We start from the raw sequence: 25,391 nt of genomic DNA, 5'->3' as shown, positions 1-25,391 counted from the left end.
ATAAATGAATGGGAAAGGAAAAACTGGCAAGGCAGAATAGAATCATCATACCACTATAAGAAAAGAAAAGAATAGAATTTGCCAAGAAAACCCAAAAAGAAAAAAAGAAAAAAAAAAGGGATGAAGGTTGAATGCTTGAGCCTTGAATGGAATAAATATTGAAGTAGTAATAATATTAATTTTTGGTGTTTCAAGAAAAAAAAAAAGTCTTTTAAGGATTTTAGAAACATGGGGTGTAAAGGGTCCCACTGCAGCAGCCATGGCTGAAAAGGGTGGCTGACTGACTGTCTAGTCAGCCATGATTTAGACAACTCCTGATTTTCAGTGTGGCTGCCTCCATCAGAAAATATTTACTACTTAGTATTGAAATTGGGACAGAAAAAAAGAAAAAAAAAAAAACGGGAGGATTATATAAATTATGCTTTGATCCATGGAACAAAAGAAGAATATGGAACAAGAGGAGAATACAAAAAAGGGAAAATCAGAGGAAGTTGGAACCAACCAGCATTTAAATACCTGCTTAAACACAAGTACGTAGCATGAATTCAGGTGTGATTTGTCGGGGATTATGCGGCCGGGGATAGAAAATTTTAATGATTAAGAGGAATTTTAATGCAGTGGATGATGTTGGTTTATACTGCCGATTATTCAATTTGAGAAGAGATGACAGTGGTACAACTGGAAATGTTGGTACTTTTTCATGCATGTAACTTGGAAAAGCAATGCATTACTTCCCTTTTGATGAACAAATGCACAAACATATGTATATGTTTGATAGGGTTCTCCCATAGAGGAACAGAAAGACGTCTAGTGATTCCTCTGGCATCTGTCCATGAATCCAAGAAGTAATTAGCTGTTTTCGAGGGCTTGTTTTCGCAGTTGAAGGTGGTGGGGATATTTAAGAACTGTACATGAAATTCTTGGTTACATCGAATTATGTACCCCATCTTTCTTCAATTATACTAGTACTTGTACTTGGTTTCTAACACTTGATGAAATAATCAGGCAATGAAAGAAAATCAATTTTGGAGAGATGAGAAATGTTCCCGCCCTATAAAGTTCTCGATCCATGGCCATGGGGGCCTCAATAAGTCGATGTACAGAGTACTTAATTATGTGCAAGAGTAATGAAGCCCCACACCACATGGTCGGTTACTCGAACAAGAGAACTATCTAAACTTGATTACCCCCCGCTGACTAGCCAACACAGCTTCTTCCACAGCAAATCCATAATTAGATGACTTCATGATCATCATATAATCCAAGCAATTTTAGGACACATTCAACAAAAAGAGCAAGCAATCTCAAGACACGCCTACGTAATTATTGAATTTGTACCATGCTGTTGATTTGATTTAATTAACCCTCCCTTCCCCCCAATTAATTAATTAGGAGAAAAATTGGCATGCCGTTGGTGTAGTCTTTACTCGCTCGTTGCTTTTGCACAAGTGTTATGAACAAAATGTTGGAAGTATTGCATTGCAACAATGCTCATCCTTTAACTTAGATTCGAATAAATGTCTGTCTGTAGATTAGTGATCTCGAATGTGCATCTTCTCTACATTATATAGTTTCTTTTTTTTTTTCAAAAACCTTTTCAAGTATTAAACCAAAAAAGAAAGAAGAAAAAAGGAAATGAATCCCAGAATTAGAAATCACGTAGTTAAAAAAGTGATTAAAAAATGTGTTCATAATGCAGTTTTTTTTTTATATATACAATGCAGTTAAATAATTTCTTTTTTCAAATAATGGCATATTCAAACACATCCTACATTTCCACAAAAAGATTTCAGGTTTCTGCTGGACAAGGAATAATTGAAAATTTTCGAACTTAAAATGTCCGGACCATAGGCACCCGTACCTCATTGGTATATCAACAACTAGCTAGCTGTATATTTCATCAGATCAAAGAGAACATACACTAAATAGCGTTAGGATTTTCTGTATAGATAAAAAGAGAGTCATGAAAGCAGCATGCTTGGAATCATTGCATTCAGAGTCCAGTACGATTGATTGGTGAAAATGATCAAGCCAGCTTTTAACTTTTAAGGGGAAAAAATTGACATACTCAATCTGGCCATTGACTTTTTCCTATCTGCCCAGATTTGTTTTGATCCAAAAAGAGAAGATTTGGAATCAATGAACAAGTTTCTGAAACCAATTGTTCTTGCTGAAACAGAAGCCTCATAATTTCGATCTCATTTCCCTGACTGGGGGAATTTGTCATTTCCTTTTTTTTTTTTTTGGGGGGGGGGAAGAGGGTGGAGGACAGGTGCAGCTCACTACTACTTTTGGCATCAATGCTCCTCCTTCCAAGAGATTAATGAACTTTCCTTTTTCCAAAAAGACTTCCCAAATGTGTTTTGATCCAAAAAGAAAAGATTTCGAATCACAGAACAAGTTTCTGAAATCAAATGTTCATGCTGAAACAGAACCCTCATAATTTCGATCTTATTTACACTAAGTAGTGGAATTTGTCATTTCATTCTGTTTTTTGGGGGGAGAGGGTGGGGGACAGTTGCAACTCACTACTGCTAATATAAATAAATACTCCTTTTCAAGAAACTAATGAACTTTTTTTGTTCAGGAAACTTCATTAAACTTTGACCAAGAGCAACCAAAGGTAAATAAGTGGGTTTCTTGGCACCCAATGACTTTGCTTGGGCTAATCTAGCCACTTCCAAAGTTTTCAATGCTTACTAGAATTTCCCTAGTCAAGTTTTAGAACTGTCAAGCATGATTCAACTTCAGTTTCGCAGAAATTTCATTTGTTCACTGATTGTTAATCACGTGTGAAAGCAAGAAGACTATAGTGTAGTTAAGTTTAGATTTTACCCATTCTTCTCTTAATACACAATATATCAAAAGATCCAAGGCCAAAAAAAAAAACTTTAGATTAGTAACTGTTGATGTGATCTAATCAGATGCCTTCTTGTATCACGTTTTTCACTATGTAGATGAAGGAAAAGAACTGTGTTATATTTCACTTTCATCCATTAATGTGCCTCATATTCAGTGATTGTGTCACGTTTTCCATCAAAAGTATGTGCATGTTTACACTCTGTAACATATAATCTTTTGCATTTATTTATTCATTTATTTTTAATTTAACGGAAACTTCAAACCTTTCAATCGGCAGAGAGGAGGAGCAGGAGAAGGAGGAGAGAAAAAAAAAGGGTTTCAAAATCGAATCAGAAACATAAAAATGATTACTTGACTAATATCCCTATCAATTGAGTTAAGTACGTGACATCATTGGCACCAAATGAGCTTAGGTCTTCTAGATTTTGCAACATAAATTGTACGCAATAATTTTGAGCTTAGGTCTTTATAGATTTTGTAACATAAATTGTACGCAATAATTTTGAGTTTGTGGGCGTTGATTGGACTGTTTACACCTGTGTAATTCTATTCGATAGTATGAAAGAGAGAGAAAATTCCACAGAACATTTAAATAGTGCTGAAATCTTCGACTCTCATTCTCTCTCTCTCCCGTCTTAAGGTTGAATAAAAACCACTATAAATAGACCAGCATCAGCTTGAAGCCATGTGTTCATTTGCCTTAGCTCATACTCAGCCCCCCTCAACACACAGGCACAGCTCATCCCTCCTTGGCCCTTCCCCAACTGCAACGGCACAAGTCTCATTGATCATATCACACAAAGCCAATCTCTAGTTTTCCCAGTTCATTGTCCACGGTGCCTTGCTTTCTTCTATACTTCCATCTCTTATATATCACCCCACCCCCTCGCCCCCTACCCTCCCCCACAAGCAAACCAAAGAAAGCAAAATATAAAGAAAGAAAATGGTGGTATTGCCTACACAAGCAATGGAACAGTTCAGCTTAGTCAAGAACTCGTGTAAAGCTACCACATTATTCCCTGGGATTCCATTGATAGACCTCTCAAAACCGGACTCCAAGCACCTTCTTGTGAAGGCGTGCGAAGAATTTGGATTCTTTAAAGTCATCAATCATGGTGTTCCCACTGAATTCATATCCAAACTTGAGTCTGAAGCCATCAAGTTCTTCTCTTTGCCCCTGTCTGAGAAGGAAAAAGCGGGGCCCCCTGACCCTTTCGGCTATGGTAACAAGATGATTGGACCAAATGGCGACGTGGGTTGGGTTGAATACATCCTCTTAACGACCAACCCTGGATTCAATTACCAAAAGTTCGAATCAGTTTTTGGCGTCACCCCAGAGAAGTTTCAGTAAGTTGTGTTCAAAGCAGATACGTATATGTCAATATTTCTCGGGTTCTGTTACCTTCTGTTCTAATGAGAATTTGTTGTTGTTGTTGTTGTTGTTGCAGGGGTGCTGTAAATGATTATATATCGGCAGTGAAGAAAATGGCCTGTTCAATTCTTGAACAATTGGCTGAAGGGTTGAATATTCAGCCAAAGACTGTGTTCAGCAAGCTGTTGATGGATGAACAGAGTGACTCTGTTTTCAGGCTAAATCACTACCCACCCTGCCCTGACCTTCAAGAACTGCATGGCAGGAATTTAATTGGATTTGGAGAACACACTGACCCACAAATCATATCTGTTTTGCGATCCAACAACACTTCTGGCCTTCAAATCGCATTGAAGGATGGAAGTTGGATTTCAGTTCCACCTGATCAAAATTCCTTCTTTATCAACGTTGGTGACTCAATGCAGGTACTAGTGTGAATTTCACTGTTGTGATATTGCAAAGATATTTCTGTCTGTTTTGCACGTGCCATGTAGGAAATTAATGGTCTTCCTAACAGGTATCATTTGCTTTTCAAGATGAGTTAGCGATTCAGTTGTTGAAAAATTGGGATTGAGTTTTTCTTCTTGACTACACCTTTTTTCATTTTTAAGCCAGATGGTTCTCTCTTCCGCGTATGCATTTTGTTGCTGTAGACTTCCGCAAAACATGCGGTTTTGACTAAAATAGATTAAACGAATCTTCGTGGATGCCTTTAACATCAAATGCTTTCCATGTCACTTTCAGCTAAGTGCTGCGTGCGGGATAAGAAAATTCTCATGGTTTTACTTACTTTCTCGATGACCATTAAGAAACTTTCTTAATCAGAACAATTTACTTTTTAAGACTGAAGACTTTTAGTCTTTTGAATAAAACCCCTTTTTTCTCTTTCTTCTTCTTCTTCTTCTTTTACTACCACTTTTGTAACTACCAGTCCTTATTTTGCGAAATGGATATGCCAATCTTGGAATCTTGTTCTAATGGCGATTGTTTTGGTGCCCTTTTTAATGCTATGGTGGGGTTTTTTTTTTGCAGGTTTTGACAAATGGGAGGTTTAAAAGTGTGAGGCATAGAGTATTGGCCAACAGTTCCAAATCAAGGGTCTCAATGATTTATTTCGGAGGACCACCTTTGAGTGAGAAGATAGCTCCTTTGCCTTCACTTATGGAAGGCGAAGACAGCTTGTACAAAGAGTTTACATGGTTTGAGTACAAAAAGTCTGCTTACAAGTCAAGATTGGCTGATAATAGACTTGGTCTCTTTGAGAAAATTGCAGCCTCATAATGCCCCTCCTGTTTTAATTAGTCCCTACTGCCTTTTGCTAGGAAAAATGGGCAAATCAAGAACTCATATATATATATATATATATATGAATGTATGTGTAGCATGTAGGAGAGCTTGGTTGAATTTCCCATGGATGGAAAACTGTTTGTATCTTCATTCCCTTCTATTTTATCATTTTGTTTTCCTCACACTCCATGTAACTACCCGCATTTTTGTTAATATACATTGTTCAATATCGTCATCATCGCAGCCTCATTGTCAACCGCCTATTATTCAATCGTTGTCACTATCAAAAGGGATAGCAGAAACTAAAATATTCATTGAACGATAAACTGAGCACACAAGGAAAAGTATTTTTTTTTTCCAGAACATCTAATAAAATCACAGGACAGCAGGACATTATTATAATTGGCGACAACAGTGACAACTCCAATTTTAAAGAAAGGATGAGTGTACATCCTCAATCTTGTGGCCAGTCATACAAGAATGCAAATTGGATACTTTTAAGCTTATGTCAACTGGCTAGTCATAATCGGAGAGGCCAAACACAGCAGCAGAGGGGGCACCATTTCCTATCAGTTATTTGCCTTCTAGATACAATAATATATATGTATTTTTTGAAGGAACTTCTTGATACAATTTAATCTCAAAGCCAAATGCAAACCATTTGGATTAAGGGGTCTAATTATATACCCATGACCCAGTATTCCTACCACTGTTCTTGATGGATGGAAGCTGATTCAATTTTCTCACCTTTGAGGTGAAAAATCAATTAGTACTAATAGTAGTAGCAGTAAATTGCTTTGGTGGTCATTCCTATCCTTTTGTTTCTTGGATGGCAAATCTAAGCTAGCTAAGGCCTTGCCTATACATTACTATTAGCGCTATAATGCTGTCATTACAAAATTAAAGAGTTCGTTCCTACATGTCTCGAAAGCTATAGCATAGATGAATTGTCAAAAACGGATCCAATGTTTATCCCACATGGAAAATAACAAACTAACAATTAATGATTTTCTTGGTTTTAGTTACTACTTAGGAGGATAGCCCATAGTTGTAACCTAGTCAACAAAGTACTACTTCGATTCTAGAGACCTAGCTTAAGGTTCCATCATTCAGTTTTCAGTGTGCTGTGCTCTTCATTACGTGCGACCCCTTCCCAAGAAAAAAACACGGTGACATAAAAAATGATCTTATCCAATCGTACCAACGCAAGGAGGGTTAATTCCACTTTACATCTTTTAACTATGCTCTGATTTCCACCGTAATTTCTGAAGTACAGAGCGGAGCACTTTTAATATCTACGATGTATAATTTATCCCATTTAATTAAGGGATAATAGCACCTACCTCTCTTGAGGTTTCTCCTAATATCACCTGATATTTCTAAGGTCTCAAAAGTATTACTTATCTCTCATAGTAATTACAAAAAGACTATATATTAACCTTCACTTGAAACAAAATTCATATATCAGATAAATGGAACTAAAAATTTTTAAAAAAAGGAAACAAAAGTTACTCTCTTCCTTTTTCCTTTTCTCCAATATCCTCTTTTACTCATTTCTTAGACGACTATGCAATTTTCTATTTGTAAATTATAATAAATTGAATTTTGACATCTTTTACTTTTTATAATTGTGATAGATGGGGTATGATTTATTTGTTTATTTTAAGTTATTTTTTTATAATGATTAGTACAATTTCAAAGTTTAGGCACGAATTGAGAAAGAAGTTGGAGAAAAAGATAAAGTTCATAAGAAATCGATTTTGAGCACGTAGAGTTAAATTAGTCAACTGTATTTCTTTGCAAATATCTTTTTTATTTTTCAAATCTATATTTTTATGGACTATAGCATTATAATGTTAATGTGGTAGCACTACTATAAATTATTTTTTAAATGATGGTTTTCTTGAAGTAAATAAAGTGATTTAGGAGCATTTTTATTTAGCAAGTAGAAGGGTAATTTAGGATTTTTGAAAATTTTGTTACACAAATAACAAAAGTAAGGAAGGTAAGTGATATTTTTAAAATCTTAAGGGTGCCAGGTGATATTAAGGGAAATCTCAGAGGAGGTTTTTGATATTATCCCTTTAATTAATTAGGATTATAGATGAAAGTGAAACAAATTTTATCCTTAACTAAGTGGGATAAATTTCAACTTTAGAAACTAAAGTAGAATGGATTAATTTATATTTTAGTGGGATAGATTATATATTTCAGTGAAACATATATTTACTTAAATAGGATATAATTTATAGTACTTCAGAGACTAAAGCGTTTCACTTCAAAATTTATGTATGGACCAAAACCAGAATTCAAATATAATTGAAGAGTGCAAAGTGAAGTTAATCCAATACGAGAATCAAATGAAATAAAAAAGATTGAAAACAAATTGACTGGGGTATACTGTCATGGCAAATTCTTAAGTGACACATCTGGAATAGTGTATCTATTCTTACTTGTTCCATTTTGATACAAGTTTGTGAAACTAAAGGAAGTTAGTTATACATGCTAGTAGTATACTAAAAGGAAGTTAATTGAGCAATAAAAATTATTTTATTAATAATAAATATAGTAGTAGTGGAATTCAAGATGAACTTCTGCTACTATTCATTCCTATCTAGTTTCTGGTAGGAGAGCAGAGAGTCTCAGTCAGTGAGTCAGTCAGTCCCCAGCGAGAAGTCCCACTGGTGACTGGTCACAGGCTTTCTGGGATGGTGAACTGGCTTTAAGGCTCTAGTTAAGTCAGGAGTCAGGACTTCGAAGAAAGCGGACCAATGGGCCAACCTGCTGCAGCTACTACTCCTCCCACATTGATCTGTCAGCGACAATATCCCACTTCGTTTTTACTGCTTCTGGAATGCTAGTTGGATCATAATTTGGTCAACTACACTTGAACACTCGATCTAGTTCAAACATAAGTTCAATTAGTTGCTCACTCCTAAGTTGTCTTGGCTGCAACTTACTTAGAAGTTCAAGCTTCTGTACCAACACTAAAAAGTTTAAAAGGTGTATGGTTAAAGCGGGGGGTTTTTTTTTTTTTTTTTCCTTTTAATTCCTCTTGACCCAATTGAGTTCTCTCGCAATTTCAGCAGCTTTTTACACTTTATGCTCTTGTTTCTCCCGACTCCCAAACAAAGAAGTTAACTTCTCTTGCTTCACAGAATGGAGATGGCCATGCATAAATGGAGGTTGAAGAGGACAAAAGTAGAAACCAATCCCAGAATATAAATGCATTAACGGAAATTTCGTGTCTTTATCACTTGTGCTTTCAATTGTTTATGCATCTTCTTTTTGTAATACTATACAGGTCACTAAGTAACAAATGCACAAGGAAAACGGAAGGAAGAATGAGAACCCTTTTGACAAATTGTTCAAAACAGACCTCTGATGCTGCGAAAAAAAAAGCAAGAAATTGAGCAGCAGTACCAAAAAGTAAATGAGGTTGGCTCCAGGACGATGGCGCTGTACGTTGAGATTTCCGAACTGAAGGCCAGACCACAAACACAATATCAACTAACAGTGTTTAGATTTTAAAGGGAGAAGCGTAACGTCCTCTCATGGGTAGTCACTGCTACAATTGTCGGCCTTGTTTCCAGCCTGGAGTTAGGTGCCAATCTGTCCTCCCTGCTGTGGTTAAAGATCAAGCATGTGTTGGGATGGCAGGAAGCAAATATCCCCGGACATCAACCACAACCAACCCTTTTATTTTGAGGATGTATATATTCTAACCAACATTGCCTCCATATTCAGCTACATTGTCAGATTTGAGCAAGATTAACTCTTATCCCTGTTAATAGTTCATCGGCACGAGGTTTTTCTTTTTCTTTTTTTTTTATGGGATTAGAATTTGTGATGTCCAGTGCCGTTGATCTAATCGTCACCGAAAATCATACATTTAAAGGCCTAATGGAAGTTTACTGAACCTGGCTCGGAATTGCTAATAATTGGTGAAAGAAATGTCCTGTTACAAGAAATATATAAAAGATTGATGTGATTGCTTTGGAATAGTAGTGAACAGTAGTAAACTATCACGGATGGTCTGAATCAGTAGTGTTCTGAGTTAGGGGAAAAGAAAACAGGATCGAATTGTAGGGTGGGAGGAGGGTTGAAGCTAGTGTTGCAGGAACCACAGGCATGGGCTCGAATCATTTCCCATCAAGTCTACGACCCTGCGTTGATATGAATGCGGAACAAACATTAAATGGTCCCAACTTGGGTAAAAAGTGTTGGGATGTATGGGGCACGGTCTTATTCTAAGATTCTGGATGAATTAAATGTTATACAGACACCTGGAACTGAAAAGTTGGTGGCAAAATTAGTGGATGATAATAGCCTTCGCCATTTCATTTGTGAGATTTCACTTTCTAGGTTTTCTTCTCCTGCGGCTTACCCCCTTGCTCCTTGCTTCAAGAATACCTGAGAGGTTTTCTATCCAGAGCAGATGAATGAGGGCAATAAGCGATCAAGTCCCCAGAGAAAACAAGATTCAAGAATCTTAACCAAGGTGAGCTCAAAGGGACAAGGTATATAACCCAAATAACGCAGCAAGTGTTAAAATAAATAATATTGTCAAGAATTGAATGATTATAATAACCCTAATAAACTTATTTATAGGGAGAACTACCACTAGAAATGCAAAAGTAATAGAAAACAACTAGACTGGAAAACTATTTGACTAGTAAGAAACTCCTCAAATATTTAATTAGAATAGAAAACGAAATAATAAAGAAAACTGGCACAACTGCTCTGTCTGTTTAATACAGTTGGATTTCTCTAGATCCATACGAGTGTATAATGTACTCATCTGATCTAACGGTAAGATATGGGAACCCATGGATTCCTCCTCGTTCTAATTAGCAAGTCAACGGGAAAACTCCCACGGCCGAGAAAGGTGGTACCAATGCAAAAGTGCTAAGTACATGTTTCCATGGAAAAAAATTATAAGAAATCGAAAGAATACTACTCCTACTGAAATGAAAGAACAATACTAAGGAATGCAGTTCAAAATCCTGATTTATGTATGTTGAAATCATGCACTCTTTTTGACCGTTTGATCATGTGAATTTGGAAAGAAATTCTGTATCCTTCATTGAATTTGCAACTATTCCTTTTTAACCAATTATAATTAAAATAAAGAGTAAAGGGTATACTTTTCCTGTCGTACAAGTAAAAAAAAAAGTCAAAAGAAGTGTCATTAACATTTTTCCGAAATAAAAATGTAATATGCTACTTCACTAAAATTTGCTTTGATAAAATAGCAGTCTTTACAAAACAGCATGCATAGTTTTTTTTCTTGGATTAAAATTATGTGTAGTTGTATTTCCTAAGTACAAACTTAACTCTACTTAAAGTTAAGAATTAAAGACACTTTTATTTTGTCAATTTGTTTTTATCTACCTTTCCTTAATTTTCTCATATCTTAGCACCTGCCTGTGCCTACAAAAGAAGAACATGTATTAAAATTTAAAAAGATGTAAGCCCATGTAATGGTAATTCTCGGTACTTCATAAGTAGTTGTCCATAGGCCCAGAAGCTAGATCCAAAGATAAAGTCCAAAAAGAAAAGGGGGTATGAGTCCACGAGTCTTCTTCTCCAAAAAAGCCATCGACTTCTGTTCTATTTCCACATTCGTCCTCTGAAAACCCTAATTTCCTCCCTGCAGCCAACCAATAGTCTGCAGCTGAAGATTTTACAGAAAGTTTGTCCAATCGAATCGGAATGGACGAAACTGCCATTCCTCCGTCGGAATCCGTGGCGTCTCTCTCGGTTTCCTCTCCGCCCCCTCCCCAAACCTCCTCCTCACAGTAAGTCCTCTCTCATTCTAATCGTTTTACAAGTTTGATTTTGTTTTTTCATTTAGCTTTTTCCTAAGACATGTGAATGTGGATTAATTGTTTGTAAATGAATTGGAATGTAGTTTCTATCGGACGTTCTTACGAGTTGTTGCAACTATCTGCTCTTTCTGTTTTTCTAGAAGCTTTTGCATGTACTCAAGGTAAAGTGTAAATTGGTAATTTGGTATGGGTGGAGGAAGCTGCTCTTTGCTGCTCTGAGTATATGCTCTTTTTTTTTTTTTTTTTTTTGCTTTTTCCTGAGTTGATAGATGATACATATGTGTTTCTGTGTTTTCAAGTTCAACACTTTTTTTTGGGATGACTTATGTGATATTAAAGTGATGGATTTCCATGTGAGATGAATTCAATTGGTTATCAGGAAGTTGGTTTTGTAGATACACGTGCAAGCACATACAAAACCCAGAAAATGTGCGGTGGTGCTTTGGTAATTCGACTTGTCTTGATTGATGAGCTGGTTTTGAATTCTTTTTCAAGTATGTTTTGACTTCTGCAAATTCAGTTCTCAATCCTTATTGCCAAAAAATGTTGCGTACAGGATGAGCTTAGAGGAGAGGTTCAGGATTGTCAGGAGTGTGGGGGAAGAGTGTATTCAAGAGGATGAACTGTTGAACCTTTTGGAGAAGAAGCCCCAGCCTGTTTGCTATGATGGTTTTGAGCCATCTGGCAGAATGCACATCGCTCAGGTGTGGAATTTGGATACTAGTTACATCTGTTCCTTTACTTGCTAAAAAATTAAAGAAGGGAAAAAAATGTTATTTTATCATCTGTTTGACAATTTAATTAGTATTTGATGACCTTAATGTAGTTTGTCTATAGCATGCCATACTTAATCTCAGCTAGATTGTCTGTTGGTTGCTCTTTTGTTCTGGTTACAAATGTAGAATGAATGTATTATGGTACAGATAGCTTTATGTGTACTTAGTTTTTTTCAAACCTGGTAACTGACCTCTAGCTCTGAGAATTTACTTGCAGTTGAGTCAAGTACTATATGTGAGAAATGTATGTTTTGTAAAGCGTTCCGGATGTAGGTGAAGTTTCTCACAGGTTATCTTCTTCCTAATTGAGGGACTACAGTCTGCTTTTATGTTCTTCTAGTTTGTGTTAAACTATTTTGGCACTTTATGTATGGTTTTCCTTTTCTCCTTCCATGCCTTTGTGTTTTTTGGCTAAAATAAGTGGGTCGGAGTAAATCATGCCAAATAATTTTGGATTCCTCATAAGTATCTTAGAAGAGTTTTAAAACATCACAGCTCACATCCATGGTCTTCCCAGATTAGATGAAGAATTAGAAAACCAAGTTTTGTTAATTATCATGTCTGGATGCCTTTATTATGTCTTAATAACAAGTGGGTGATTATTCTCAATTTATTGCTAAACAGGGAGTCATGAAGGCAATCAATGTGAACAAACTGACTTCTGCTGGTTGCAAGGTCAAAATTTGGATAGCAGACTGGTTTGCCCAGTTAAACAACAAAATGGGTGGTGATTTGAAAAAAATCAAAGTTGTTGGTGAATACTTAATTGAGATTTGGAAAGCTGTGGGGATGAATTTGGAAGGCGGTCAGGTAGAGTTTTTGTGGTCCTCTGATGAAATAAATTCCAGAGCCAATGAGTATTGGCCCTTGGTAATGGACATAGCACGGAGGAACAAGCTTCCCAGGATAGTCAGGTAGCAGGTCTATAAAGTTGCTCGTTTATCTGGTTCACTGAGTTACTGCTCTATGGATACTGGTATAATATCCAGTATTTGGTTTTCGTTTTTGTTTCAATTTATTAGGTGCTGCCAGATTATGGGTCGTAATGAGCAAGATGAATTGACTGCTGCTCAAATTTTTTACCCTTGCATGCAGTGCGCAGACATATTCTTCCTCAAGGTGACTTGCTTTATAAGAGACGTGATGGAAATAGCTATATGTAGGATTGGCTTCCATATTTATTTGGATTTTTACTGTTGACTTCAATAGTTTAGTAGTAGTACATTCACTTTTTGCACCAATATAGTGGCTTCTAGTCATGCTTCGTTATGCTAATAGCTGAAGACGTGGATTTGCTTAGATTTTATAGTGGCTACGTATCTAAGGCATACTAATTTTATTAAAGTTTGACCATACTAAGAATGTACAACTCTGTTGCATGTTGGCAATCTGATTAGGTTTTACCTCATGTCCCTCCATGTCTTTGTGATTGTGGCGTACCATTATTTCTTTTACATTAGCTAGGCGCTGCATTGTTCCTAAGCGAACAGACTGAGAACATAAATATAATGTGTTTGTGGAGTTGTCGCAGATATAGTTTTCCTTGGTTTTGCAATCAGTTTGCCTCTGGGTATCTCAAGGGTTCTAGTGGTTAGTGATGAAAGTTACTGCTGAGCACCCCCTTCCTTAATACCACCGGAAAGATGGTTCGATAGTTAGTTTCATCTCCTACAGTATTATCTGCTTAGATCATATAACTGAACTATGCATGTGCTAAGCAAACAATTGTGTTGTTGAAAACCTTAAAAAAAAAAGTGTTGCTGAAAGGTGGGAAAAAGCTTTCATTATAGCAAAATGATTATGATAGAATATTGAGGAATTCTTATATGCAAATTATGTAGCTTTTCAGCATCATGAAACCTTTCTCATTTTCAAATGAATTATGGTCCTCTGCCCATGTGCATCTGTATCATTCTAATACTCACTCTGAGGCATGTTGAAAATGATTGGTTATTGTGGAGTATAAAAAAATGATCTAGTGACGCTTGATGATTCAATTTTACAGGCTGACATCTGTCAATTGGGCATGGATCAGCGCAAAGTGAATGTTCTCGCAAGGGAGTACTGTGATGATATTAAGAGGAAAAATAAACCTATCATTTTGTCCCATCGTAGGCTTTCAATCTGTTCTTTTACGGTTAAAACCTTCTTTTTTTTATTGATTTTTAATGCTACTAAACTTAGCTTTTGCCTAATTTTTACATTGTAGACATGCTGCCTGGCCTACAGCAGGGGCAGGAGAAGATGTCAAAGAGTGACCCATCTTCTTCTATATACATGGAGGATGAAGAGGTATGATGCTGTGGGGCTAGTAATAGTGTTTTTGGTATTGAATGGAGTCAGGTGCTTGATCTTCTTTTTACTTTTGGTATTGGTTAATGCCTTTTCTTTTACTTTATTATAGCTAATATTGATTATCACAGGCGGAGGTTAATCTCAAGATAAGAAAGGCATACTGCCCTCCACAAATTGCAGCAGGGAATCCTTGTCTTGAGTACATAAAATATATAATCTTACCTTGGTTCAATGAGTTCAAGGTTGAGCGCAGTCCTCAAAATGGTGGTGACAAGTAAGTTCTTTCGACTCTGACAGTCTTACTGTCAATTAAGATAAAATGTACCTTTATATGATGCGTTGGCTTCAGAATAGTTCCAAAATCACTTAATACTTTTTATGTCAATTTTTTTTTTTCTAGGATCTACAAGACTTTTGAAGAATTAGCTGTTGATTATGAAAGTGGTGAACTGCACCCAGGTGATGTCAAACCTGCGCTAGCTAAATCGTTGAACAAAATACTCCAGGTAAACAATTTTTACTTCCTTGAATTTGAAGAAAACTGACTTCAAAATCAGAAATGGTACAAGGATAGAAAAACACAGAGGACAATAGGAAAATGTAGAGACATGGCCTTCACAAAGGTGACTTGTTTTTATTAAATTAAGCAAGGGAATATTGTTGGTTCGTCTTGACTTAATTTGCTCATTAGGTGAGAATTTCATCTTCCAAACTGGTTAATCATGTTACACCATTCCAAGGAACTACTCCTATATAGCTTGTTTTTGAGTAGTGACACTTGTAAACCAGATTCTAATGAATGAGAGTACTTAGCATGATTTTCTCCTCCTATAAGTTTTTATTCTCATTTTTAATTTGCTCTTGTTCTAATTGCATGACCTTTGCAGCCCGTTCGTGACCATTTTAAGAATGACGCAAACGCTAGAGAGCTACTGAGAAGGGTGAAGGTAATGATCCTGGAAATTCAAATAAATGCAGGATTTATATTAAGCAGCATATCCTCATTAATTAAAGCTTGACTTTTATGGTTTCTCAGAGTTACAAGGTCACTAAATGAGGTGGAGTGGAGAAAAATTTGCACGATAAACCAGTGTTTCTGTGGACGACCTGAAGCTGTTTGAACATGCCACTTTTTTGGGGCAGCAGTTTATGATGAATTTTTGCCAATATCCTTCGCTAGCAACTATGCGGGATATTGTATCATGTACTTTGTTGAAGAACATTTAAATTGAATCAAATATACGAGGCACTTTAGAATTATTCGAGTGCTCTCTCTATATCTCTTGGTGTTTTTCATTCAAATTTTTTTTTTTTTTTTTGGTTTTGGGGCTGTGTAATTCATCACGAATGCTTAGCTTCAATCCCGAATGACTACGTAAAATTAGTCCAAACATGGTTGATAAGCCTTCTGCTGAGTCCAATAATACCATATAGCTCTGGAAAAGGCAAATCAAGGGGATCTATGACTATGACTTGCTAAAACGCTTCAGAAATGTTATGGCATTTTGTTTCCAAGAACACCTTAGCCAAATGATAGAAACACGCTAATGTTAGCTTATGTTTTGTTTGAAAAGATAGAGGATCCGTCAAAAGAAAGGTTTACGCTCCAAAATTTGGAAATTGTATTCGAATATTATGAAGGATGTTTAGTCTTTGGTAATAATTGGCTACAACACAAATGTTTCTCACTTTTATTTATATTCGAGCCGAAAACTAACCATCATCCGTTGTAGTCTAGATGGTTAGGATATTCGGCTCTCACCCGAAAGACCCGGGTTCGAGTCCCGGCAACGGAATTTTGCTTTTTTGGTTATGGGTTTCTCTACTCGCCATCCTTCCGCCTAACAACGGCGTCGTTGGCTTACTAAGTAGAGCACCGCCGCCGGTCAAATTATTTTTCCAACCCAATTATAGGATAAGAAGGGGCGGGGAAATGTGTTTTTGGTCATGGTTTCTTTACTCACTATCCTTCCTCTCAACAACGGCGTCGTTTTAGCTTACTAATTAGAGCACCGCCACCACTGCCCGGTTTAATTATTTTCCCAATCCAAATATAGGGAGAAAAGTGGGGGGAAAAAGTAAGTGAAAAAGAAGAAAACGAGGGAATTATTTTCTTTTCTCTGGCGAAGCAGATTTCTCTATGAAGATTCTGAATAAGTAGAGATTAACTGTTTCTTAGTTATTGGAATCATTGAATGTCAACGTTTTGAACTCTGGGAGGTACAAATTAACTAAGAGGGCCCTTGTTTCGATCACAAGAAGTTATATAATCTTTTGATTCCAGAAAAGGATATTGTTAGGGTTTGCAGTTGTGATTGACTAAGAGGAGGAGGATAAGGAGAAGTAAGAAAGATGGGAGAACGGAAGGTTCTGAACAAGTACTATCCGCCGGATTTCGATCCGGCGAAGATTCCACGGCGGAGGCAACCGAAGAACCAGCAGATGAAAGTTCGGATGATGCTTCCTATGAGTATTCGCTGTAATACGTGCGGCAACTATATTTACAAAGGCACAAAGTTCAATTCAAGAAAGGAAGACGTTGCCGGAGAGGTAATCGCTCAATTAACCTGTGCACCTGCGTTAACATTGCTCAGTTAAGTTGTTTTCCTGTGCGATTTTCTTGATTATCGTTCAAAAGCTTTTCTTGTTTTATCTTATTTGGATTGTGATGCAGGTTTTGGAGTTAAGTCTGAATTTTGCGAAAGTTAGAACTTCAGAGTTGGAATTCCTGTTTTTTATGTTTGGATTAGAAATTTGGATGTACAAAGATGGCCAGTCTAGATTATTAGCGGTGTAGCACGTGTTATGATAGCGTTGTTGAATCTGCTCGCTTTCGTTTCATTTTTGCTCAAACAAGATAGCTTATTTTAAAAAAAAAAAAAAATTTATAACTCGTGAATCCTTTTTATTTATTTTTGATCAATTTTCCAGAACTACTTGGGAATTCAAATATTCAGATTCTATTTCAAGTGCACAAAGTGCTCAGCTGAGATTACGTACAAAACAGATCCAAAGAATTCTGATTATGTTGTCGAATCTGGCGCAACACGGAATTTTGAGCCCTGGCGTGCAGAGGACGAGCAAGTTGAGAGTGAGAAGAGGAAAAGAGATTCTGAAGAAATGGGGGATGCTATGAAATCATTGGAGAATAGAACGTTGGACTCAAAACGAGAAATGGATATACTTGCTGCATTGGATGAAGTGAAGTCCATGAAGGTGATTTTTCTTCTTACTCATTACTGCTATCTGACCTATGCTAATACATATATTTCACAAAATACTTATATTCTTCTGTATAGGTGAGCGAAATGTAAATATACCTAAGCCTTCCCGGTACTAATCTTCTCTCTCTTTCCCTCTTTCTCCCTTTCCCCTATATTTTTCAGTCAAGACAAGCAAGTGTCAGCGTAGATGCAATGCTGGAAGTTCTGCAACGTGCAAATGAGGAGAAAGTAAGATTCTTATGCCAATGCCATTTGCTAGGACTCTAATGTATATATTGGTAACTGGTTCCTGCATGAGAAACCTATTACAGGATTTTTTTTTTTGGGGTCAATTTGGAGCTATCTGTTTAAGGTTGAACTTGTGATATCTCTGCTTTTAGACTTGTTAAACTGCTTCAAATAATTTGTCATGTCTAACATCAGTACTGGGTGAAATCCAAGAGAGGAAATCCATTTTCTTAGCTGTTTATTTTATTTTTTTGGGCATTTACATGACTAACAAGCATCAAGATGCAAATTTGGCAGAAGTTCATTATGACAAGAAGTTTGCATTGAGATTCAGTAGTTGGATAGCTTTATCAATGTCTAAATGTGCTTGGAAGTCAATCTTCTTTTTAATTTTTTGACTTTATAACTTGATAAATACTGCATATGTGATATCTATAGATTGTTATCAATGTGCTTGGAACAAAACCCTGAAAATTTCTCGTCCCGGGCACTTATTTCTGTTGATTTTGTACGCCCAAGTCATCAGAAATGTAGTTTTTCTCCTTCCCCTGTTTTGCAAATTTGTAATGTTTGAATCATGTTATTCTCTTCTTTTAAATTGGGTTGGTGAGGTTGGGTTAGAATATTTGCCAATTATATTTGTTAGAAGCATGGTTTTGAACAAAAACCTCTCTCTTCCCATCTCTCTCACGTGGATCCGCATGCGGACAGACACACAGAAGCACATACTTGAAATAAAGGTTTAAAGACAGATAGGATGGGGTTGATGTGATATATTAAGTTGCGAGTTGGATATAGAGTCAGTTCTAGATCATGTTGTGTGCACCTATATTGGGTCTTCATTGTTTCAATTAAGAATTTTTCACTGAATTATCAATTCTTGTGCTGATAGGAAAGGAAGCTGTTTGAAGAGGATGAAGCTCTCATAAGATCTATATTTAAGGTAAGGCATGCAATTGTGAAATCATCTTCTATTTTTGTAACTAAATTCTCATTGATGGTACTAAAATTTGACTTTAGGGATCAAGTGAAAGCTATGTGCGAAGGATTAATGATGATGACTTTGATGACGAGGAGGATGTAGCTTCTACAGTTGCTGCCAGTGAAGAAGCATCAAATTCTGTTTCAAAGGTGCAATTATCAACAGAGTGTTAATAAAATTTGCTGTTCTCTGCTGGTATATGTTAGTTGAGAAAATGTATTTAGGCCCTCTCCAGAAGTAGTGATACTGGCGAATTCAATGCAACCTTGAACTAACAGTGATGGGTAGGGGAAGGACTTGAATGTTGAGGGACCAAAGAGGTCTGAGAATTGATAAAGACAAGGATTTGCGTGTCCTCATGTTCAATCAGTTTGATGCAATTGCTATATTCTGGCCACTGCATTATAGGATAGGAAATTTTGTAGTTTTAGGATATGAGGACTGCTGGATTGAGTTAGGGTTTTCAATTTCAGGTTGTCTTAGTTTATCTTCATCAAGCAGTTGCAATCCTTAAAAGCTGTTTCCTTGATCTGTGATTTGAAAGCTTGTTATTGTCTAACTGCTTGCTTATCTTAACGAAAGATTATTTGTGTGTGTTTTTCATGATGTTAATTAGTGTTTATACTCTGTTTGAACAAGTCATTGGCTCTGTAACTTGGAGATTGACCATAACCAGTGTCTTTGAGATTAAGCTTAATTTTAGCTCTTTTATTGCAGAGGAAAAAACTGGATGAAGAACGACTGGGCAACCCAACGGATACATTGTCAGATGGCAGTGCACTTGATAAAGGTTAGTTAATCTATCTGCAGATTTTTCTGGAGATTTCAGCTTTTGATCACAAGTTTTTGTGATTATTTGTTACCTCTCACAGCTATAATCTTGGAATAGATGACAAGCAGTGCAGTGATATTAATTGTTGTCTCTTTCCAGAATGTTATGAGATGCTTCTCTGCTCTTTTCTATTTCCCCGATTGCTCTGTTTAGGATTTGATCTTGCTACTGCTGGTTCTCTAAAGTTTTACGTACCATAAATGAAGAGAGATAAATTATGCTCGTTTCTATCTAAGTTCAACTCTTTTCTTTCTTTGGACAAACTATTTCTTGCTTCAGATAGCAAATGATTTTTGTGATGTAATGAGTAATGGCTACAAAAGCCCTGGATTACCCCTTCTGAAGAAGAGACTAATAGTTGTCAAATAGTAAAGAACAAAAGAAGGGGATAGAATCTTTGTTCAAGTATCAGTTTCTTGTCTGTTTTAGCTTCCCTCCAGAAGTTTGTCTCCGTCTTTATTTGTTTTCTCTGGGCACTATTAGTTCATTGCATGATTTTGACAGATAAAGCTGGTGTTTCTGGGTCTTCAAATAATGGAAAATCCATTTTCAAGTCGCCATTAGTAAGAGTATCTATTGTGAAGAAGCCAGCTGCAGATTCAAATGGCAGCAAAGCAAATGAAGGGGAAGAGACCAACCAAAAGGCAGATCACAATCAGATTGTTAGAAGCACTGGCTTGCAATCATTATGCCAACTGTATCAGAGTGATGAAGATGATTAATGTATTAATGTAAAATCTTCATGTTGCATAAGTCGTTGATAACTGGGAAATGTTTTTAAAATAACCTTCAATCACTTTCAATGCGTATTTGCTTTCTTATTTATCTTCTTATGAGATCACTTTCTTATCATGAATGGTGTAATTCAATGGCCAAGCCAAAAAGCTTGTCAAGAATATCGGATTCAGAGGATTGAAATAAACAATACAAAAACTGTGAGATTCTGTCGGCTCATGTATCTTGCTAAAATGCTAAATTATGGTCTAGGATTTGTCTTTTTCAACCAACCTCTCTATACTTGTGCGTTCTGAGCTTAAGCAGCTTATACCGTATCAAATGCACAGGACAAGCATATCAGATTACCAACCTCAACAAACATTTGACTACAGTCGGGGTAATCAAATGCACTGGACAAGCATTTGCATTAACGATTTCTTGGACCGATGGTAATTACCGAATGCAAGTCCATCAATGGAAGAGACGTAAAAGTTTCATAGAACCCCAAATGTACGAGGTTGGGGTTGGGATCACTTCCAGCATAATGCTGAAGATGATAACAAAAGATCGATGTACTAGCCATTGTTATACATAAGCAATCACATTGAAAATGGTAAGCGTACCATTTTGCAGGTCAATACAACTTAACGATGGATGAGGGTTATCAAATAACCCTGCAAACCTCATTTCTGGCCCTTCTTTTTCCACAGGTCAAACATCCTCATTCCAGAACCTTTTCGTTTTCCACCTCCGAAAACATCATCAGTGTCATCAACCATGCCTGGAGAACCCAGGTAACCATGATATCCACCACCCTGTGCTTCAAAGACACTGCCAAAGTGCTTATCCATTGATCCACACCTATCTGATATCCTTCTACCATTCATTTCTACACCCCCAGATAGTACCGCTGCTGCAGCATCAGCTGCTTTCCTCCATTGTTCTGTTTGTACTCGAAGCTTCTTCATTTCGGCTTCTAACTCTTCTTTAGCTTTTTCAACAGCTTCCAGCTTCTCACTTATCCGAATAGAATTGTTCTTGCTTGCTTCTAGCTCCTTAGTAACTTCGTTCAGCCTAGTAGATATTTCCTCTTCCTTTGACTGAGCTGCTGATATCTCTAAAGATTTTTCCTTCAGCTGACATTTGAGGTTCTCATTTTCTTGGCAATCCACTGCTAATTCTTTTTCCTTCTCTTCTAACATGACTTTCAACATGTTTATTTCATCGTTTTTCAGAGCCAATTCATCAACTGAGGGCTTCTCTGGCTTCAAAATGGCTGGGAATTCTGTCGGTAGGACTTCAGTCCCGGGTTTGAGATCATCTTCATTGATTTGCTGGTTGACTTCAACATCAGGCTCGAAAGTTACCTTTTCAACTGGAACTTCAAACACATCAGTTTCCTGTTGGTTCTCCTCAGAAATTTCAAATGCCGCACTTCTGTTTCCCCTTCTGGACTCTTGGTCTTGCATTTGAGAGGAGTTTTTATCTTGAGCCTCTTCTGGCTCAGGAGCAATTGGTTTCCTAGTTTTTTTCTCAAGTTGTTCTTGAGCTGCTTTCTTTGCAGCCTCAGCTGAGACCAACTGCTCCTTGAGGTTCCTTAGCTCTTCCTGTGCTTGTCCAAGCTGAGATTCCAAGTCTGCAATTCTTGTTCCGAGTTTCTTTTGATTCAGTGGATCAGGCTGAGTACCTCTTGGAGATCGCCGATCGCCTCCAAGCTTAGGACTCCGGTCAGTTGTTGCTCGATGATGCAAGGGCTCAGAATCAGAGCTAGAGGTCCTCAGCTGAGATGGACGAGGAGATCGCCTTTGAGGCATTTCTGGTCCGCTGCCTCACATAATCGAAATCATTAGAAGCAAACTCAAGGAGATGAAAAGAGATGACTAAATGAGATGCATTATTTTAAGGAATTACCTTGATCGTGGCATTTCACCGATCTTGTGACGCGTCTTCCTGGAGAACTGATGAAAGTAGCTAACCTCTACAACGTTCTAACCTGCAGTATGTGGGAACAAGATCAGTATATTTGAAAAAATGGGTTAAATACTAAAGAGGAAAATATACAGTCTGTGAAGAGAAGAAACAAGGTGGAAGGATAAAATTAGCGTGAGGACTAGTTAGGGAGGCAATATCTGCTTATTTTGACAAGTTGCTAGCAAATGCAACACACAGGGACACTACTGCAGCATTTTGTAATTGCAACTTTAAAATCAAAACTACTTTCCAGAGATATGATTTTAGTAGGAAAAACAGCAATTAAGAGACAGAGGCACTCTTTGGAGTAAAATTGTCATGTAACATATAACAGCAGTAGTAACTCGGAGACATGGGCATCAAGAAAATTCTCATGCATTGACTATTAACAGACATTTAACATGAATGCCAGGAAACCAGTACTCTAATATTCTTCCCACTTCAATGATGAAAATTTGCTTGAGATCCAGACCCACTGTACGTAGCTGGGGGGGGGGGGGGATAAAGAGAGAGGGAGAGGGAGAGAGATAAAGAGAAGGGAAGGAATTCAAAATAGAAACTCTATCAACACAGTAAGATTTCTGATGCATCTCTGTTCAAGAATAGTTTGACATTATGGAGAAGTCATCCGTGACTACAGGGCCTTAGCAGAATACTTTTGGAGCTTTCTCAGATTAAGTTGACGACTATAGTATTCAATCTGCAATTTTAAGGAGAAAACATTCCCAAAGTATACAAATGCATCAACTCATATTTGGTCAAGCTGATCTAGTCCTCCCACATTCTCTACAGGTATGAAGCCAATTGTACCAAACTAAATTAAAGAGGGTAAGAATCAATTCAAAGAAGACACGCAACGTAATAAGCTTGATGATTCCGAGAAGAAGAGTGTCTTTCAACAGATAAAAAATACTCAATTTGCAGTTTACTTTCAACATGCGCATATCTATGTGATCAAAAGTGGTGCATAAGCTGGTCTATATATGTTGTCTTCATGCCAAAATTAAAGATTTTTTATCATGTAGAAGTATGAATTTTATAGATCATCTCTGAGCTCTGGCATGTGACGAGCTTGTACAACAAATTCACAAAAATGGTAAAAGAAGCACATGGAGAATAGCAAACTACCAGGTACAAAACCACTAGTTGAAGGGAACCCCAAAAAAAAAAAAAAAAATCAACAACAACAACTACTACTACTATTGAGCTCAAAGACGAGGAATTAACACTTCTCAAACAGATTGAAAAGCATAATCATTGATCAGAATAGCAAGATCTGAAGATTACAGGAGACACTAAACATGTTAGATTTTGTAAAGATTTAATCCATAAAGTCATGCATTGAACATGCTAGACCTCGTCAAATAACACCAGAGAAGTTAAGCTGGATAATCAGATCCCAGAAAGGGCATCCAAGAAATCACAACAGGAATCCAGAATCTGAAATGTAATGTTCTCAAACTTCAATATTACCCCTTTCTTCAGCAATTAAAAGAAACAAAATAAACCCCAATGAACCTGGTCATAAACATCAACAAACATGCGGCATCAAGAACCAACTACAAAGGACATAAATCAGAACGATACCGTGAATATGTTGCTCTTCTAGTTGTGGATGAAGGAAGTGATAAAGGCAAGAATGTTCATCAAAATTTTGACACCTTTTACTGCTTTTATGCACCTAAAGAAATAAAAAAAAAAAAAAAGTAGAAAGAGCAGACAAAGATTCAGAAGTCTCCCCACAATCCCACATAAAAAGTGAAGAGAAAAGGCCTTAGCTTGAGGGCATTGAGTGGCATTTATAGATACATGGGACAATTGTTCTTGATACAAGAGAGAGCTCAGCTCAGGCGGTAAAAGTTGATAACCAAGGAAGAAAGGCTGCAGTGCATAGACATGCAGTCAGAAAGAAAGAGAGAGGAGAGAGACGTTTGAAGTTTGAAGTTTGAAATAAAGTCGTTGGTGCGCTTGTGGGGTACCGTGAATCACATAATTTTTTTTTTTTTTTGTCAAGAATTTATACACATGCAATACCTAAATTATCCCCACAAGGAATACCCAAAAGGCGCTAACTTTTGGATACCCCATCATGGACCTTAAACCGTGAATCACATAATTGCATGCCTTGATATTCATCATCCTCGCCACTGGCCATTTGGTCCAGTGGTCATCACCATTAAAGGTGATGCTGGAGGTCAGGGGTTCAATCCCTGCCTCCCACATATTTGCCACAATTTGTGGCGGTCTTAATTGACCTTCATCGATGGAGTCTGTACTCACATCGAACCCCCTTCCCTTCCCCTTAGACTAGGCTAGATTAGGTTATAGGACATCTATCGTTTCGACAAAAAAAAAAAAGATATTCATCATCCTCTATTCTCAAATTATAAAACCAAAAGATTAATTGGACTTTTTTTTTAAATAATAATAATTTTTTATAATGCATTAATCTTTTTGTGTACACAAAACTTGATGAATCAAAATTTCTTCACTGTAATTTTATAATTAACATATATCAATTATAAGACGGTAGACATAGCAAAACTTTGATCATCAATGATTTTCGTTTATGTATTTAGGGGTTAAAATCAATTAAATATTTGGGTAGTTTGATCTATAAGTTCAATTAAAGACGTGTAAATTAATGCTGAGCAAGATCTAGGTAAACTCACTTATAGATTAATATCGATCGAGATACATAGCATAGTTTAAATTTTGCACATTTTTAGAGGATGAGTGAGCTCACTCACTTAAGTTTTTTTTTGTTTTCCCTTTTTAGATAAGAAATTAGAATGGTACCAATTTAAGTAGACTCGAAATTTGGAGTACTAATAAAGAATCATTTTTTGTAGGTGAGGAGGACTGAGGAGATGTTGAAAGGAGGAAGAGGCCAAGAGAGTAATTTTGAAGGTAATATCATAAATTTATGTTGGAAATCCGAGTTGTTAGGCAATAAGATATCTTTCTGTCTTTTTGCTTCTTTTCAAACCTTTTTCTTGCTTCAATAAGAGACA

The 25,391-nt window shown here is 36.8% G+C and overlaps 4 protein-coding genes and 1 non-coding gene across 6 annotated transcripts; 4 read left to right on the top strand and 1 right to left on the bottom strand.

Annotated features, from left to right (window-relative positions):
- The first annotated feature begins 3,551 nt into the window (after positions 1 to 3,551).
- LOC113689983 (gibberellin 2-beta-dioxygenase 1-like) lies at positions 3,552 to 5,756 on the top strand. The gene is made up of 3 exons (XM_027207808.2): positions 3,552 to 4,209; positions 4,311 to 4,659; positions 5,267 to 5,756. Exons 1-3 carry the CDS (start codon positions 3,806 to 3,808, stop codon positions 5,513 to 5,515), a joined length of 1,002 nt encoding a protein of 333 aa, XP_027063609.1. The 5' UTR covers positions 3,552 to 3,805; the 3' UTR covers positions 5,516 to 5,756.
- A 5,342-nt stretch (positions 5,757 to 11,098) lies between these two features.
- LOC140004042 (tyrosine--tRNA ligase 1, cytoplasmic-like) lies at positions 11,099 to 15,702 on the top strand. Of its 2 annotated transcripts, XM_072049057.1 has the most exons (11): positions 11,196 to 11,322; positions 11,732 to 11,797; positions 11,909 to 12,056; positions 12,753 to 13,042; positions 13,151 to 13,247; positions 14,134 to 14,239; positions 14,338 to 14,420; positions 14,552 to 14,697; positions 14,824 to 14,929; positions 15,311 to 15,370; positions 15,460 to 15,702. In XM_072049057.1, the coding sequence occupies exons 3-11, from the start codon at positions 11,910 to 11,912 to the stop codon at positions 15,478 to 15,480; spliced, it is 1,056 nt and encodes a 351-aa protein (XP_071905158.1). In that variant the 5' UTR covers positions 11,196 to 11,322; positions 11,732 to 11,797; position 11,909; the 3' UTR covers positions 15,481 to 15,702. The 2 variants fall into 2 exon arrangements, with proteins under 2 accessions (XP_071905157.1, XP_071905158.1); XM_072049056.1 differs by lacking the exon at positions 11,732 to 11,797 and having other exon boundaries at positions 11,099 to 11,322.
- Positions 15,703 to 16,146: 444 nt separating this feature from the next.
- Positions 16,147 to 16,219, top strand: TRNAE-CUC (transfer RNA glutamic acid (anticodon CUC)). The gene has a single exon. It is a non-coding gene; the product is annotated as a tRNA-Glu (tRNA).
- A 123-nt stretch (positions 16,220 to 16,342) lies between these two features.
- LOC113690965 (uncharacterized) lies at positions 16,343 to 20,514 on the top strand. The gene is made up of 7 exons (XM_027209122.2): positions 16,343 to 16,973; positions 17,355 to 17,639; positions 17,810 to 17,875; positions 18,768 to 18,818; positions 18,896 to 19,006; positions 19,575 to 19,647; positions 20,194 to 20,514. Exons 1-7 carry the CDS (start codon positions 16,776 to 16,778, stop codon positions 20,409 to 20,411), a joined length of 1,002 nt encoding a protein of 333 aa, XP_027064923.1. The 5' UTR covers positions 16,343 to 16,775; the 3' UTR covers positions 20,412 to 20,514.
- Positions 20,515 to 20,877: 363 nt separating this feature from the next.
- On the bottom strand, positions 20,878 to 24,104 carry LOC140006699 (interactor of constitutive active ROPs 4-like). Its single transcript, XM_072049055.1, has 3 exons — positions 23,965 to 24,104; positions 22,318 to 22,399; positions 20,878 to 22,230 (listed from the first exon to the last, which is right to left on the bottom strand). Exons 2-3 carry the CDS (start codon positions 22,329 to 22,331, stop codon positions 21,090 to 21,092), a joined length of 1,155 nt encoding a protein of 384 aa, XP_071905156.1. The 5' UTR covers positions 22,332 to 22,399; positions 23,965 to 24,104; the 3' UTR covers positions 20,878 to 21,089.
- Positions 24,105 to 25,391: the final 1,287 nt, after the last annotated feature.

The sequence above is a fragment of the Coffea arabica genome, chromosome 5e, assembly GCF_036785885.1.
Source record: "Coffea arabica cultivar ET-39 chromosome 5e, Coffea Arabica ET-39 HiFi, whole genome shotgun sequence".
Taxonomy (NCBI): domain Eukaryota; kingdom Viridiplantae; phylum Streptophyta; class Magnoliopsida; order Gentianales; family Rubiaceae; genus Coffea; species Coffea arabica.
The sequence above is the reverse complement of the archived record's forward strand: the minus strand, read 5'-3'. Positions and strand labels throughout refer to the sequence as shown.